Below are 17,946 nucleotides of genomic sequence, written 5' to 3'. Positions count from 1 at the left end.
TGCTCTTTTTTGAGTTTCTGTATGTGCACCTTACATTAAGAGTGGTACGCAAGCACCTTCTTCAATTAAGAAAAATTAAATGAGCTAAAAAAGTGTCACCTGAGTGCTTTATGTAATTTCCCTAGCTGACAGTGATGGGTTTGGCTTTAAAGTGGCTGGTATCTGGGGAGGGTGGTAGGGACTGAGCAGTGAACACAGGTAAGTATTTCCCTGCAAAAACATGAGGCCTCAAAGCTGCATTTTTTTTTTATTTTTTTTTTTATTACCTCCGGATTCTGCAAAGGGCTGGTTATCTCACGCTGCGAGCCAGCATGATCAAAGCCCCAGGAAAGGTCAGGCATTCCTCCAGGAGTGACACTCGGCTGCCGGCAGCACTCCTCCAGCCCACAGCTCCCACAGCCCGGGCTGCAGCACTGCACTGAAATCCTTTATCTCGTTAAGGAGTGAACCTACAGATTAGCCAGCCTGGCCTTAGCTTGATGTCAAGAGCATGTAACACCTGGCCTGGGTTTTCTGAAGAGGAAAGGTGTGGGTTTTTTGGTTGTGTGTTGGTTGGGGTTTTTTTTTGTTTTTTTTTAAATAATTTTGTGGGGGAGGCAGTATTTCCTTCCTCTGACTTAGTGTGACAGCTCAATGCTGTGAAAAGCTGTGCTCCATCTCTGTGCTACACTGAAGGAGCTGCTCTCCTCATGTTCTCAGCTCCTAATTTTGTGCAATTGATACAAATGGTGAGTTCCAAAATACTGGGCATAGAAGAAATTATCCACGGTATCTTCCACTGAGAGGATATTGTTTTCCCACTGTTTTGATAGACTGGGATTTAATTTCTCATTTTGAGCCTAGTTATCCCATACGAGCTGCTTGTGTGTGGGCAGGGAGGTTTGGGGAGAGTGAGTGGAAGGAAGAGATGTTTGAAATGAGCAAATCCTGTCTCCGCTTATGCCCATTAGATGCTGTGGTGTTGCATCTCGGCTAGTTGGGTGATGTGAGGGGGCTGCACCCCTCAGGTTGGGGAGATGGGGATTCACTCTGTGGCTCACGGTCCCATCTCTGGCTGTGGCTGGGGGCTGACCTGAGCCCGGCTGGCTGCTTGGTGTCTTTGCCAGCTTTGTCTTCAGGCCCCAGGCGCTGAAACTAGAGGAAAGGGGAGGGGGGTGGTGTGCGTGTGTGCTTCTGCCTGTGGTTCGTGGTGTGATACTGTCTTGGCTGTGAACCAGCACCTGTGGGATGGTGGAAGCATGTTAACAGCATGAAATTTGGGGTGATTTTTATTTTCAAACGAGGTTAAGGTATACCGTCCTAGGTATAGGATAGGAGTGAGAGAGTTAGACATGCTTTTTCTTGTGCAGCATGTGATAATACACAGTAAGGGCACTTACTGCCACAAAAGGGGAAAATTAATTTATTTTTTTTTTTTTTGGAATCGAGCACTTGATTCCTTCTTAAAAGTTCTGAAATACATGCCCCTGAATCTGTCTCCCACCTTGCTTCTTGAATAAAGGGGCGGTAAAATTTTACCTCATCCGCAAACAAGCATAGCAAACTGTGCAGCTGGCTGTGGATATGTGGCCTCTGGAGCAAACGGAAAATGAGTCTGCATGCAGCATCTGCGGGGCCTGCAGCAGGAGCGCCCGTCTGCTGCCCAACCTCCCAGTGATCCTCAGATCCCAGAGCATTGAGCTAAAAAGCGCGTTCCATCTGCAGGGGAGAGGGGAGGGTCTGGTGCTGACCTCCGAAATACCATGCTGGGAATGGGGAAGGGGTCTGCTGGGAGCAGAGGAAAGAGAGAGGGGGAAGGGGTGGTGGTGGGGAATTTCTCCAGTATGTGGCTGCAGACCTTGACCACATGCCGGGCTGGTGGTGCCAGCTGGAGCGCCTGCTGTGTGGGAGCGTGGCCGGCTGAGTGTGCCCAGCACCAGCACCAGCCCACGCTGGGCGCTGCAGCAGTTCCGGGGTGCGCTGCCCTGGGGCAGCAGGCGTGCAACGGGCAGGTCGTGCAAATGTACTTCGTGTCCACCCCAAAAAAAGAAAGGGGTTAGCATTGCATTTGGGCACTTGTGGTATTCCTGACCACCTGCCCTGTCAGCAGTGGAACGGAGGAGAGAAGGGCTGAATGCTTCTCTGAGCTCTCCTGCTATGAGCTGATTTTTTGCCTGATAAATTGTTTAGTGTTGTTTTGCAGAGTCTAATGTGGCCACATTTCTCCCAAGCGCGGCATTTATTGCAATGAAAAGTACTGAGGAGGGATGCAGTTACGATAAGAAACTGTCCACCTCTTCCTTTGCCACACTTTGGAGGTGGCGGGGGGGTGTGGTGTGTTTACACAGGGAAGCGCTACTTGCATGAAAAATCAAACTGTCGGTAATGATGGGGCGATGGTAAACTTCAGAAGTGCCTCTTTAATGAAATCAAGCATAACTCATATAATGTTTGTGGAGTTTAGTAGGATTGAAATATAATTGCAGGGTGACCCGTTGCTACTAGCAGGGCTCCGTGTGCAGCTGTAAGCCCATCTGGAAGGGTGATTTACTGGAGGCTTGGGCAATCTGGCAATTTAGGCCCTTTTTTATGATGTTTAGACTTCTACCTGTGTTATAAAGCACAGTCCAGGGTTTTTATGAGGATGTAGGTGCCTGCTGCACAAAACTGAGGTCGTGGGCTGGGTGTGTTTCTTTCCTTTCAAGAGTGACTTCTTAAATTTTAAAGGGCACCTCTTGAATTAAAAAAAAAAAAAAAATCAAGTCTAACAGCAGGCAGAAATATCCTACGCAGGATTTAAAGGGAGTCACGTGTCTTGTGCATACCAGTAACTTTTTTGTAAGCCCCGTGGCCAGCTGGGGGAAGGAGCTTAGTAGTAATAGACTAAAATGGGTGGGGTGGGAAGGGGGAGCAGGTGAGCGGCACATTTCTCACGTTCTCCCCCCATCTCACGGGCTCCCCAAGCTGGGGCTGCCCCACCCGCTGGAGAGCCTTCAGGTCAGTGCCCAGGATGGCCGTGCGCCTGCATGGGTCAGGCCTGAAAACAAGGAAATGTCTGGTTTTGGGGAGCCTGAGGGTGCTGTGCAGTAAAAGGAGCCAAGCAGGGCCAGGGGGTCCCAGCAGCTTCCTGGGGGTGAGTGCAGGGTGAGGATGCTCTCCTAAGCTGCCCTGGAAGACAGCAGACACAAAGGTGGGGTGCTTCATCTTTTCTGGGTACCCTTTTCCCCCCTCTGCAAAAAGGATGGTGAAGTTTGTGTGGGCCCCTTATAATTACAGTACTCCCCTGACCTGAGTCACTGAGTCATCTCCACCGGCAGCCCATGGCTTGAAGGCATTGGTCCCTTTTTTCTATCTTCTAAGAAGCTGTTCGGCAAATGAGACTAAAAATACCAAGCATTTAGATTATGTGTCGATAGCTCAGCATCCAGCAGTGTTTCTCGGTAGGTTTATTGGTCTTGTTCATGCCAAGAGTCCAAATGAAACAATTGGCATCGATGTTTTGGGCCAAAAAAAGTGTTTGCAACATACTTTTTTGAGCCTGTGCCTTGATTGAGTCATTCTTTGTTCATCCTTAGCTGTGTGCTGTGATTTTTATATTTTTAGCGACGCGTAAATGTAATTTTAGGGCATTTTTTTGTGTCTCATTGACATGACAGACCCTCATGGGACTGATCTATAAAATTAAGTTAGTAGCTTTTCAACACTTGTGTTTATACTGAAATAATCTTGCACAATGTGATAGAGAAATAATTCCTGTTGTGACCTTCTGCTGATGGTTCAAATAACCTGTCTAAGAGACATCCTGTTTCTGGAGGGCCCTATTGCTTTAATTCCTGTTAAAATTGGTTTTTGCCTTCTGTGGAACAGTGCTGTAGAAATTAAGTACTTGCAAATGCGTTTTACCTCCAGATAAATGTTGCAGTTTGCATTTTCAATCCTAGTGAAGCTTTAGCAGGCTGCTACTTTTGGCTTAATCATTTGTACGTTTTTAGGGATTTTTTTTAATTTTTTTTTTTAGTTTAAAAATGAATATTTTATTTTAAGCCTTTGGACCATCTTGCCCACATCCAGTGATGGATGTCTAATGAGATGACTTTTTACCTCCACTAAATGATTATATTGTTTGCACTGATGTATGCTAAGACTTGATGCATTAAATCTTTGGTCATTAGCAGATGCCATTAGCAGAAAAGTCCAAATCACTTAGAGCTGGGACTTAAGACTTTTCATTAAAACCTGAATTTGCATGTTATTGGATAAATCTGTTAATACGGTTTAGCTGGACTCAGGGAAGTTACTTGAAAACTTTTTCCAGTGTATATGCAGGGCCAGTGGTGCCTGGGAGCCTCAAATTTAGAGGAAGTGTCACCTCTAGTGCTTCATACCCTGTCATATGCTGAGTGATCCCTGCATCAATTCCATCTGGCCCTGCCTGCCCCTGCCACCATCTGTGGCCCACAGTCCCCGCTGTCAGCATTGGGCTTCAAGCTGGGCATGGGACTGCTCCACTTCTGCTGGGAAATCCCCCTGAAGCAGCTAAAATCCCGGTGGTGGGGGCTCCTCGCTTCCCAGCAAAGCGTGGGCAGCCCTTCTTGGTGCTTCAGAGCCGGAGGGGGTTGGCCTCAGCAGTGGTTTCCCTGTGGGAGCCTTTCAGCAGCATTGGTGTGGTGAGATGCAGGGCTTGCCAGGAGCAGGGACCAGCCAAGGAGTCACTGATGTCATCAAACTCATCACTCCTTCATCTTCGCATCTGTTTCTATCTTGTGCTGCCCCAGCCTGTTTTTTAGAGGGCGGACAAAGCAGGAGCACTTGCAAAAACATCGGTCACGGTGGGTAGTATGGCTAGCACGGCTGGATCTCCATTTTGCTGGAAGTAAGCAGTGGTTGCCTAGTCAACCTCTAAGCTGCAAATTTAGGCATGGTGAACAGAGGTTTTGGGCACGTAAAGGTGGGTCGGGTGCTTGCACAGGCATCTGAGCCCTTGTTCTTACCTTCTGTGAGACAGAGCCGAGATACCTTACTGACGCCTGTCATACTCTCACGTTTTCTTAATCAAGAACATTTCTGTTCATTACATTTTAAAAATTGCTGCTCGAAGAGAATTTGACCCATTTCTCAGCCTTCTAGGCCTCTGACAGTCTGTCTTATGCTATGTGGCATTGAATAGGCTGTAACATAGACTTAATGTAAATACATTTAAGAGAGGTCCTATTTCAAGCACTTTTGATCCACTGTGTGTACAGTGCCGAAAGGCATCTTCCTGTCACCAGGGTGCAGGACAGATTTTTTTTCACGGTTCCCCCCAGGAGCCTAGGTCTATATCCTGTGGGACATGAGAAGGCCCATGAGGAAAAGTCGTCCCATCCTGTGACGCACGTTGTCTGCCAGAACAGGAACACCAGGCTTCAGAGGCTGCCATCAGACCGCCCACTTTCACACAAAACTTGTATGCTTATGTAGGAGATGGTGTTTCACTTTCTGAGTGGTTTTCATGCTCAATTTAAGTGGGTGCTCAAGGGTGCAGAGGAGTCCCCAGTTGAATATCGGATCGAAACACATCCCTTTGCTCAGGAGAGGAACATTAGCTTGTGGGTCTGAGTACCTTGGAGAAGAGAAGGTGCCAGAGTTGTGAGCAGGGATCCTGATAACCTGGAGGCAAGCAAAACAAGCTTGTGTCTTTGTCCTAACTCAGCCGATGGTTCTGGTGACAGAAACCAGAGCAGCTTTGTCCCCTGGGAAGAGCTGAAGGTGGCACAAGAGGTGACATTGGGGTGGGCTCCAGCACCTTTTCCCCTACCCAAAACCCCTGGGGGTCCCTGGCACATAGTGACCCTACTGATCCCGCCCTGGCAAGTGAGTGGACTGTGGACACTGGTTCCTCTGGTGTCCTGCAGACTTCCTCTGCTGCTTTAGAACAACGGTCCTTATTGTCAAAGCAATTAATAAGCCAGACCCCCGCGACTCAGAGGCTCGAGCCTGGGCTTGTTAAAACATTGTGGTGCCTGTGTTCCCCTTGGCCAATAAAGAACAGAAAGGGCTGTGGGCAGGTCAGGAAATGGCAGGGGAAAATGCCTTTTCAGCTGATGGGACTGGCTTGTGTGTGATAAGGATGCACGAGGCAGAAGCAGGGATGCTGCATAGGAAAAAGGCTGCAGAGCTGCAGCCCATGGGCATGTTACCATTTAGAGTGTTTCCAGTGCCAGTGGTCCCATTACCAGGTTTTGGGAGTGCTTATTGACCCCTGGGGTTGAGTGTGTGATTTGATGCTGCAGGTTGCTGTTTGTTGAGGGTCCAGGCTTCTTGGTGCACATATTTACATCAGGAAAAAGATCAACTGTTCAGGATGGGCAAAATTAAAAGGACCATCGTGTGGGAACCGGAGCTTAAAATGAGCATCGGCTGCCAAATTGTGGAGTATGTACTAGCAATTAATTGCCAGCGGAGAGGATCCGCTACTGAGTTTGGAGAATGAAATAAAACATTGCAAAATATTTCAACAGGGAAAGCTTTCCCTGCAAGCTTGTGACTTTGTCGGCAATTTAATGCCCTATCAGTTGTTAGTACCTATTTCTAAAACGAATGGGCTGTGTATACGTGAGCGTGCAGCGCGTAAATAGAAGTGGGCTTGTCTTCCCTGATCCGAGCCTTGCAAGACCCGCCTGGCTCCCCGTGTGGTTCACCAGCACGCCAGGTCTCCTGACAGCCTTCCTGAGCAGGCAAGAACAAACAAATTAAGAAGTCACGGGAGAGAAGAAAATGAAGATAGCAGGGGATTTCTAATCAAGCTATTTTAATACTGGGTGTGCTTTAATCACTTACTTAATGGCAGTACTTAATGAACACTTGAAGTAAAGCATGTTTCTGTCAGAGATTCAACACCCGTGTTTTTAAAGCTGTCTTGAGGGAACTCAAATGTTTATTACAACTTTTCAGCAAAAACCTGTCATAGTTGTGCTATATTAATTTCCAGGATTGAGGGGAAAGGGAAAGGGGGGGGGAGTTAGAAAAAGGCAAGAATGTACACAAGCCATTAGCGTGGTGGTTTCTCACTAATGCTGCAGTTAACTTGAATCCAGTTGCTTATTGTAATCCATCTAGATAGATGCTTATTCTAGGCTTTATCAAATTGCATGTACTCTTTTCTTTGCAATGCTCCCCTGGCTGTTGCACGGAAGTTTTTACTGCACACCGACCCTTCGGGCAGAGTGGTTTGCTCAGACTCCTCTTGCCTGTCCTTGTACGTTGCCTGCATTTCCCACCGTGACACCCCCTTTGCTTCAGGTGCTGATTCTGCGTGCCTGCAGACCATGGCACAGCACCATTGGCTGTGAAGCTGCCTTTCCCATGCATTGCAGCCGCAGCTGCTTGCTGCTGGGCTTCCCAAAAAGAAAGGCGGTGTGGGACTTGGAAAATGGCACAAACTTTTCTTGCTCGTGAATAACCACGGGAAGCTCTAGCAAGGATCCTGGGTGCCTCCTTTGTCTGCTGGTGTGCTAGAAGCTGCTTCTCTCCTTCTCCCAAGGGTCTCCTGGGATGCTGTGGCTCTACCATTGCCTGATGAAACATGCCCTGGGGAGGAGGGGAAGCTTGCAATGACTGACTTAAAGTAACTTTCTTGTTCTGCTCTTCCCTGGCTCCCAGCACTAAATACAACTTAATTACGTGGCAAAGCACTGGAGTACAGTATGTGAGGAAAAAGGGGACCAGGCAGATTTTTAATTTCTGACCTTGGCAAGCCATCAGTTTACCCCCTGAAACATGTGATTTTGATTCTGGGTTTGTTCTTTGAATAAGTGTTAGCAGCGGCAAAGCCGTAAAGCTTTGCATTGGAGTGGATGCAGCATCTCACTTTTGCCTCTGTACTGTGATGTGAGTCACTGGGGTATCACCCCCACTGCTTGTAAGCACAAAAGGTCAGTGAGATAAATGGCCTCCCGTTGCTGGGTTGTGAAGCAAGACAGAAAGACTGCGCCTTTTTTATTTGGCTTTCATAAACCACAATATTCCTAAGCCCCTGTTTCCTGTGAGCAGGGTGTTCCTGTGGGCATGCTTTCCCATTGCTGCTCCTTTTAGCTTCAGGTGAGGCTAAAAGTAAGGTTACAAATCCACCACCCCCATACCTGCTGTGTCATTTTCCCAACTGTACCGTCTAAGGATTGGAGGTTTTGAAAATTAAGCATAAAATGATCTCTGCTGTCAAAAGCCTAGGAGGAGGTTGGCTTTGGACATAAACCTATTGCTCTAAATAAATGATTTGGGGATGGGGGGAGAGTAACTTGAGCTCTCGATACATCAAGCTTGCTGCATCTCTGCAAAGTTGTCTGTGGAAAGGGATTGTGTGAGAGCTCCCAGGGAGGGGGCAAATTGTGCAGTTATTGCTGGTGTTGCTGAGATTTATCTGTTGGTAACCAGTTCTGGCCAAAACACCTTAGTGTTACCTCTCCTTCTTCCATCTCTGGTCCCCCTATGCTTGTCCGTGATGAAACTGGACATGAGCCTGGTTTTGTCATTGCTGTAAAACTGCGTGCTTCTTGGTCTTGCATTTTTATTGCAACAGCTGGTCAGCAAAGGCATAAATGCAGAGTTAGTTTAGCCATTAAAATGCTACTGCTATTTTGAGAGGACAACTGAAATGGCTGTCTTCTGGGTTTGCTAAAACCTTCTGCCTGAGGATGATTTCAGGGCTCTAGAAACTAGAAATTAAATAGGCTGAAAAGGGCATGGATTTTTCCTGTCTCTTCAGGTCAAGGTATCCTCAAATCCTCCAACAAATCAATGGTCCTTTTATTTTGGGGTACTGCTGTAGCAACAGTGGAAGTGTTTGGGTTTTTTTGAGGAGCTATCTGTTACTGTGTTTCCCCCCTGAATTTAATATTTGCTGTCAAAAACTTGAAGCCATGTATTTTTTAAATTACCCTCTCTTCTAGGACCAAAAGTGAATGCATCCATTTCCCCATCCTTAACTTTTGGGTTGGATTTTTTTAATTGGTTTATTTTAGTTTGAATTGAGAAGACCATCTGCTAGTGCCTGTGCCCAGCACACAACTTGTTGACAGGAGAGGAAAAGTAGACAGGCTGGGGCCTTTCTCGGCATTTTAGAAGCAGCTTTGTGTTTAAAGATAGAGGAAAAACAAACAAAAAAACCCCAACAACTGAGCACTGCTTTGAGTGTTGACTCAGGGATGTTTGCATCTTGGGTGCAGGAGCTCACTTGCTCGCAGTTCTCTCCGAACCTCCCTGCCTGTCCTCCTTTGTAGATGCGCATTCTTTGAAGGGTCGTTAATTTAATATCTTTCTCTGTGCAGCAGCTGGAACAAATGGTCCCCCCAGCTCCAGTGGGAGCTCCTAGCCGCCTGCCTCGCCCAGTGCTGACCTACAGGCATTTTTGCCATGGCTGTCTCAGGCTTTTTATAGTTTTTGCACACTTGTTGCATATAGGATACCTTACAGGTGCAGGCCTTCATTAAGCATTAACTAGCTGTTCGGGGAGGGCTTGTGTGATTGTTGGCTTTTTTTCTGGTAGTCTTGCTTTACTTCAGAAGCATTTCAAAAATGAGGGAAAGCTTCATGGATTCAGACCAAATCAGAGATGCTGTGTTTCACCACTAGCTCACTGGATATTAATTTAAACTGTCTCAAAGTGTACTCCTCAGATGAGAGGACAGGCGCTTGTTTAAAATGGTGAGTAACTCTGTGACTACACATACGGCATCGCCAGTGCAGAGCACTTGCAGGGATCGCCCAGCTGCGTGGCAGCAGCTGTACCAGTGCCATGGCTGGGGGATTTCTTCCCCCCATCTTTGTCCTGCCAAAGTGCCTTGATTACAGTTCAAGCCTTACCTCTTGCAGACTGTGACTGCTGTTCGCAAGGGAAACGTTTGCTCTTGCACTGACTTGTGCAGTTGTTCCTGCATTACTTTGACACAGCAATTGTTTTAAACCAACGTCCAGTGCAGAGCGAAGCTCCTACTGGGTAATGCCTACTGCTGGGTCAGGATCTTCTTCCCTGTCAGCTCTTACCCTTTCTCCACCATCATTATATTAGGGATTTTGGGTGGGGGTTTTTCAGGCCCATCATAAAACCGAATAGCAGCCTCCTCATAGCACTGGCTGGCCAATTAATTTGGCTCCTGCTGTTTCCAGTACATGTATATTCTCCCAACTCTGCCTGTTTGCCCTGTTGGTGTCCCTTTAGGGGACCATCCCCTGCCTGCACTGCCTCACCTTAGCCTGAGCAGATGCTCAGGAGAAGTAAAATATACCGACTGTGAAGGCCCAACCTGGTGAGCAAATGTCCAAGCAGCAGAAATGACCCAAGGAGGGCAGGGAAGAGGTCCCGTGAGTGTAAGGCCAGTTCCCAAAGGATGCTGCCATCGGCTGTGCTGCAAGACTTTGCGTTAGGACTGGAGACCTGGTGGGCCAGCAGCCTCCAAGGAGGCCACCAAGGTTTGCTCACTCAGAAGCGAGTGTCTCTTTGAGCTGGGTTCCGTGGGGCACAGCTGGGTGTCCGTGTCCACAGGCCAGCAGGTGCAGGTGTTCCTTTGCTGTTAACCCATAATGCTCATAACAGGTTATGCTGTGCATGACAAGATGCCCTGAAGTATAAGGGAAGGTCTTCATGATTGTAAACCACAGGTCCTCATTTTTAATTGTTTATTTTTTTCCAAATTGCAGATCTTGAGTGAGGCTATATATTCAGTTTCCTTTACTTTACAGGTTGTGTGAAGAAGCTTGGGCCCAGAGTTTAATGCAGGTGACTAAACTGATGTGATGTGGTAGTACACTATGTATGCTACGTCAGAGCCATGTTAAGAACCATTTCAACAAACATCCAACTTCTTCAGATTGTCTTGGAAATGAGAATTGCATCCTCATCTGCTTTATTGTTTCTAGGTGCTATTTAGGTACCAGCTTAGATCAAATTATGTTTTGGTGGGTGGGTAAGCATCGTTTCTGTACTGAAATATTGAAGAACCTCCTGTAGGACGATGGGTAATTATGTAATTGTCTCGTTGAAGGTGTGTGGACTGATTGGGTTTTGCAGGAGAAGATTTTAAGGTTGTGTTGAGGAGAAAAGGTGCTCTCCAAACCGTGCCTATATGAGACGTAAACGTCACCGGTGTGCCGCGGAGAGCTGTGGCGGTTGCTGGCTGAGTTGGCAGTGCTGAGTCACGGGGGACAGAGTTCCCCCTGCATGGACGTCGTGTTGACCCAGGGCGGCGGTCACTGTGTCCAGGTCTCTGTCAGTCACTCCAGTGTTTCTGCAGCTGTATGCACCATCTTCAGAGGATTTGGGGAGGGAAATGCAGGAAGGATGCCCTGGTTTTGGGAGGAGGAGGAAGCCTATGGGCAAAGACACTGGGCTGCGGTAGGAGGAGTCTAATCAGCGCTGTCTGGTACCTCAGCATGAGATAGGACTTCGGCCATGTCCTGCAGCCCTGAAAAGCCTTTGGAGCTGTAATGCCTGCTGCGAGCAGTACACAGTGGAAGGGGCTTCAGCATCGTCTCCCGTCCAGATACCCCCAGGCGAAGGGTGCAGGCCAGCATCTGTGGAACTGGCTGGAGTGTGTGGGGCCGGTCTGCTCCTCCACTCATCCCAGCCTGGGGTTGGGAAGATTGCGAGGGCGGTGAGAGGGGCATCCAGCTCTGCATATGAGATCTTGGTCTCCTGCCCTGAACCTGCTCTGGGAGGACGGCCCAGGTAACCCATCTGGGTCGACTTGTAGTGCAGGTGCCATAGCAGAACCTACTTGCTCCATAGGGCTTTTGGAAAATCTGCTATCAGGCTCAAAACTGTATTTTGTGTGTGGTTTCTCCCTGTCAGTCCCTGTGGTTACCTTGGTGGTGGGGCTGTAGGGGATGGGAAGGCACAACTTGTGCCCACCAAGCCCCTGTCTAGTGGCACGCCTGGGTGCCCAGCAGGATTTAGAAGCCAGAGCTCCATAAGCCCTCCCAAAGCAGTGTTAGGGAGGTCTCAGCCAGGCCCGAGAGCATTATTATTATTAATTGTTTTATTATTATCATTATAATTATGCTCATTATTATTATTTATTGTTACTGTTTCTTCTTTTTTTTTTTTTTTTTTTTTTTTTTTTTTCCAGTTTCTGGCTCTGCAGACCCCCAAATGCTCTTAATGGAGATACAGCCCGTTTATATGTTAATTTTAAGCCTGCTGACAAGCGGTTTGCTTTTCTCATGACTTCTCAAGGTTCCGTCGCCCATTGAAAGCTGCTGCTGTGGGCTTAGGGGATAAGGTGCCGAGAACTAGAAAATAAAATAAAATCTGCAGGGTGCTGGAGAGTGAGGGAGCACAGGGGCTGGCTTTCTTGAGGTACAAATGAGTGATTTCTGAAAGCAAGTAACCCTGATACCAGGGGTGTGCATGACAATTACACTCAGTATAATACAAAATGTTAATTACTAAATTTTGAGAAATTAATGCTGATTAGCAGCTCTGTGTGTGACCTAAATACATTTATTGCTTGATCTTTATTCATAATATACAGTTTATTGTTGATAAAGCAATTGCTGAATGGTGGGCTGGCCCACAAGTCTCGTGGCTAAAGACTGAGGCCCGATTTGTAAATCATCTGAAATTTGTTGGCATCTGTTTTTTGTTTAATTTATACAGCCAGGGAAGATGAATAGCAGTTTGAGCTATCCCCTTTACAACCCAGCTCATAGATATTATTGAGAATTCATATTGCTTTTATTATTTGGTCACAAAAATGGACCTAATGCTTGTTGGCTTTAAAACACCTACTAGCGCTGCTTTCTCTCTCCATCTTGCAAAATATAAGACAAGGCCGAAGCTTAAATTAAAATCCTCAGGTTCTTATCTCTTTCCCACAGGAAAGCAAATCTGTGTTGAAAACCATAAAATTAAGAGGAGAGCAAGGATAGCATAATTTAGCAAAAATTCATGGCACCAGATTCTGAGCTATATGACTGGAGGGATAGGTCAGACATTAAGAAGATACTGCCTACTAATGCAAGTTCCTTAAGGTGGTGCTCTGGAAACAAGGCAAGCAGAAAATGCTGCACTGGTTCCCGTTTGCTCCCTTTCCTCCACTCCTACCGGCCTTAACAATAAATTGAGTTGTCCATTCAATAACCCTTCTGCTTCCAGAAGTCCAGAGAAATCCTGAGTTTGTACTTGGAGTATTGTCCTAACGTGTTTGTGCTGGGATTTCAATAGTGAACTCAAAGAAAATTAATTTCATTGAACTCCTTTTTTTTATTTATTTTATTTTTTTCTTAGTTCCTTATATTTGGCAGACTTTCCTTGCTGAGTTTTATCGGTATTTCTGTCTGAAGGACAGTTAATGTTTTGCCTTATTTTTTTTAAAAAAATTATTAAAATCCTGTTTGCACCATAAGTATTTTTGCTAAGGGGCAGGGTATCGTGGTGGGATACAAATGAGGAGTGCCTGTTACACGCTGGCATCATTGCTACAGCTCGTCCTGCCACGGGAAGAGCAGCTTGTGTTTCAACCAGCATTTTGTCAGGGCAGATGAATCCCATTGTCTTGCAGCCTTGATCCACGAGTGTGATTTTGGGGGGTGTCCTGCCATCATGCTGAGTGTCCCCTCCCTCCCCTGTGCCTCAGCAGGAAGCCTGATGAGAAGCGTGCATCTTGTCCTGCATGGGCATTGCCTTACAGCACCCATTTTGGGATCCTCTCGGGTATTTATAAGCACTTTGATTTCAGGCCACTGCCAACTGCTTATATGTCAAATTAGGCTTTTAAGGGTGTTTTTCAGTTGCGTACTACACAAATAACGAGATTTCAACCAGAGTTTGTAAAATTGCAAGGGAAAAAACCCACCATTCCTTGTGGCAATGGAGGGGTGGGGAGGCACAGCCTGTCCCCACCACTGCAACGCCACAGCCATGCAGGAGAGCAATGGAGAGGAAGACTGAACTCAGTGAAAGTTGTGATGTTCTTAAGGCTGGAGATGTGGCAAACATACACTTTAAACCTTTTATTTTTTTTTTTTAATTCTATCCTGTAACTGAAGGGTTTCTTCAGCGTTGCTGCTGGCTCTGCCATACTTTGGATACAGCCCTTGGTGCGCAGTGCCTGCCAGCCCGGTGTGGTGGCGGTCCTGCCCTTCAGCCTTTCCAGCCACTGCTTTTCTGGCCCCATCTCTGTATTTCCCAGATGCCTTTCCTCCTATTCCTGTCCCCCACTCATTTCCTCAACGCCCACATCCCTCCTCAGGCATCAGTGATTCAAGGATGCCAATTCTGGCAGAAAACCTGGTTGCCATCCACCAGGCCCAATGTCATGTCTGTCTATCTGTTCCTCTCCCTTCGGTAGTGCAAATATGTAAAAATTGCATTTCGGAAATGTTGGGGTTTTTAGATTTATTTTTTTAAATGCAGAAGCCCCACCTTGCTAACACTTATTTTATTTTTTTTTCTTCTCTTGCAGTCAAACAAGGTGCCAGTGGTACAGCCTTCTCATGCGGTTCACCCCCTCACCCCCCTTATCACTTACAGCGATGAGCACTTTTCCCCAGGGTCGCACCCATCTCACATCCCCTCAGACGTCAACTCCAAGCAAGGTGAGCCCGTCCATCCCAGCATGGTGGGGATGCAGAGCAGTGCTGGTGCCCCCTGTGCTGCTGATAGAGCTTTATTTGTAATATTTTAGATTTAGAGGGTGGGTTCCAGGCATGCATGCCTGCTTTCAGAGATGGTCATTCTGCCATGATGCTGGTATTTAACTTGGCTGTTTAAATCCTCATGCTCTTTCTAATGTGATAATTTGGGCGTGCTTTACTCGTCAAAATCTTTTAAAATTTCAGTAAGCAGCAGCCAGTCCTCGCCGTCCCCTGTGGGGCCCAAGGCTTGTAGCACGCAGAAACAGCAATCATCCCTCACCTTCTCAAAACCAGGGGAAAAGTACTTCAGCAGTGGTGTTATTGAAACTTTTCCTTTCCCCCTTTTACTGAAAATTGTATTTTATGTCCTTGTATCCTGGCTGTCTGAATTCTTCCATATGTCAGTTGGCATAACAGAAGCATAGCCCATAAAATACAGTTTTGAGCCTGTGCAAGTTAAGGCTTTGCAAACATGACATTTTGTTTAACCTTCTCGTGCCGGCTGCCTTCTGCAGAATGCATAGTTTTAGATGTCTGAGTCATGGGGGTCAGTTTTCTCTGCACCCCTAGGACTCCTTCAAACAAAAGCAGCCCCCCAGATCCTCATCTGGGAACATCACACCAGCACCCTCCTGGTCAGTCTGCGGGCTGCCAGGGAAGAGGGAACAACCTGTGAGGTGCTGAGCCCAGCCTGTGCCGAGAGTACTTGACCAGTGCCCCAGCAAAGCTGGGGGTTTCCTGGGGAGGGTGTGCTTGGTTGCATTGAAATGCAGGAGCTGGGGGGGATGTGATGGTGGTTGGGGTGGTGCAAGGGGAGGACTGACCCTGGCCGGCACAGGTCTGAGCCTGGGTTTGTGTAAGTGCCTGAGAAGGAGAAGCCTGCATGGGAGAGCTGGTGACGACGAGGGAAGCAGAGGGAGCAGAGGGTGTACAAAGGCGTTCACTGTAGTCAGGACATCTGTGTGTGGTCGTGAAGTCTGTCTGTGCTGGGGCTGGTCCTGGAGGGTGCCTTTCCCTGCTGTTTTCTGCCCTCGCATGTCCCACCATGTGGTGTGACACCTAATTGACAAGATCGTGAAACTCTGCTTTACCTGGGCACACATCCATGGGCACAGTTGTCCCATTTATCTGGAGAGGTGTCTAGCCACCATCGTTCAGGGAGAGAGACCTTTCTTAGTTCTGACTTGCCCTGAATGCCTAGATTTTTTTTTGGCCTTGCTACACAGATAATAACATGGGCTACATCCAGAAAATTCCATGGCCCTGTGGCTCTGTGTGGTTTTTTGCTCTTTGCTGATTAGTTGGTTGTTGTTTTTTTTTTAGGGAGGGGGAATACAAAAAGCACTCTGCCTGGAAAGCCTGGCCTGTAAATACAGGTATAATATCTTTTTCAGAGTTGGAAGAAGCAAATGGAGACCTCCTGTCCTCATTTGTCTTCCTCCTTTGCATCAGTGCCCAGGAGAAGGATATTCACATTCATTCCTTGAAATCCCAGTGGTGCCACCAGTTAGAGAATGGGGTTTCCACTTCTTGTGCAAGCTGGCTGCAACGGCTGGGGCACACCCTGCTGCTGCAGTTCATGACCTTAAGTGAAAACCTCTTGCCGCATGATAGGTTTGCCCTCCTGCACTCCTTCTTTGCCTTTACCCCTAGGTTATTTTTGTATTCCTGTCCTGCAGACCCAAACCAAACATCTAGTTTGTTGTTTCTGCTGCCCATTGTCCCTTCTGCCTTTTCTCGCCCCCTCTCCTGTCCAGCCCCAGTGCATCCCACCACTCACATCGCCATCTCCAAGCACTAGCCTGGCCAGGGGCTCTGCCAGGGGGCAACCAGGGGCATCTCTGGTGCAGAGCTCATGTCCCCCCCGTGTTCCTGAAAGGGCTCTCGATCTCTTTGCTTAGTGTCTGGTGAAGATGGGGATGGATAATACAGACTTCTGGTTTTGGCTGTGACAGTCTCCTTTATGTGTGTGGTCTTTCTATACTCCCTGTTTCGGTGCCGCTGGCATGTGGGAGCAGCCCCAGTGAAGTGGCCCATGCAGTTGCTGTGAAGAGAGGATTTATTTTTTTTTTCCATCAAGTCCTCTGCCAAACGCCTCCAACCATTGTTTCTGTCCTTGCCTCCCACCGTGGATTTGGAACAAGGCACTGCCCTGGCACCCCAGCCCTGATGCCAGGGCCAAGGTGCCCTCCTCCCACCAAAATCCCCCGACAGGGGTGTCCACAGCAGCTTGCCTGCAGTGCTGCGTCTTGCACCCCAGGCACTTTGGGAAGGAGACACAATCACCACCTTGATAAAGTCAGTCACTTCCTCTCCTTTGTTTTTTTTTCTTCTCTTTCTTTCTTTCCTTCCCTTAACCCTCTCAGGAGCAAGAACTTGCTTTGGAGAGCACTGGCTGTATGGTAGCTGTGCGTGTTCCTGCTGGCCATTAGGTGTCTAGTAGCCCCCCATCAGGGTCCAGAAGCTTTGGACTAGTGATAACCACTGTGCATTAGTGCAGGGACAGCAGCGTTGTCTCTGTTGGTCAGAAATGCGGATTTTGTGGAAGGAGTGTCCCGGTTCCTTGTGCAGAACTTGGTCTGGCAGGGGCAAGGTCGTGCTGTCACTCCCAGGAGCATCAACCATCACCAGAGATGAGAGAGATGAGATGCTGGGCTTGTTTTTCACCTTTGGTTGGTTGTTGTTTTGTTTTGTTGTTTTTTTTCCAGCTGCTCTGGAAGAGCATTCCCTCTCACATTAAAACCCTGGGGTATATAAAGTGTTCCCTCTCTTGTCAGCCACCAGCTGTTTTACACCTTTGAAAAGACAACTAGCCAGAAATTTGATCCTCACTCAGATTGCGGTCCCAAGTCTGAGAATTTACCTTTTTTGAGACAGTAACACCACCAGTATTGTTGTCTGTCTTTTCCTGTACATAGTCCTGAAAGATGTTCTTCAAATCTTGTAATTAAATTCAGTAGATTAAAATACAAACTGGGGGGGCAGGGGGGATAAATCACTGGCATCAATCTATAAACCACGTCTCAAGGTAGCGCACACATTCAGTCTTGGACCTTTGGAGCGTCACCACATAAATATTTAATACCCCTTTAAAGGAGCTGATTTAACATGTGAAGTAGACTTAACAATTCCTTCTGCTTCAGCCCCCTCTTCCCCAAACACATTTAAATAAACCGATGTCTTTGTGGCCTCTGCAACCATAATTCCATGTCTCCTGGGGGCACAAGGTTTAGGTGAAGAATGGAGACCACAGACCCTTTTGGGACGAGGATTAGCTTTAATCTTGAGGTGATTCTTGCAGTTGTAGGACTCTGTGTTCTGGGGAATGTGAGCTGATGGATCATTCCTGATGGGGCT

The 17,946-nt window shown here is 47.4% G+C and overlaps 1 protein-coding gene across 4 annotated transcripts in view; it reads left to right on the top strand.

Annotated features, from left to right (window-relative positions):
• LEF1 (lymphoid enhancer binding factor 1) overlaps positions 1-17,946 on the top strand; it is a 70,770-nt gene that overhangs the window by 26,905 nt on the left and 25,919 nt on the right. For all 4 annotated transcript variants that reach the window (XM_037380866.1, XM_037380876.1, XM_037380893.1 and 1 more), the window contains exon 4: positions 14,418-14,550. In XM_037380866.1, the coding sequence (XP_037236763.1) occupies positions 14,418-14,550 (133 nt within the window). The remainder of the gene's footprint in view (positions 1-14,417; positions 14,551-17,946) is intronic.

Source organism: Falco rusticolus, chromosome 1 (genome assembly GCF_015220075.1).
Source record: "Falco rusticolus isolate bFalRus1 chromosome 1, bFalRus1.pri, whole genome shotgun sequence".
In the NCBI taxonomy this organism is placed as follows: domain Eukaryota; kingdom Metazoa; phylum Chordata; class Aves; order Falconiformes; family Falconidae; genus Falco; species Falco rusticolus.
The sequence above is the reverse complement of the archived record's forward strand: the minus strand, read 5'-3'. Positions and strand labels throughout refer to the sequence as shown.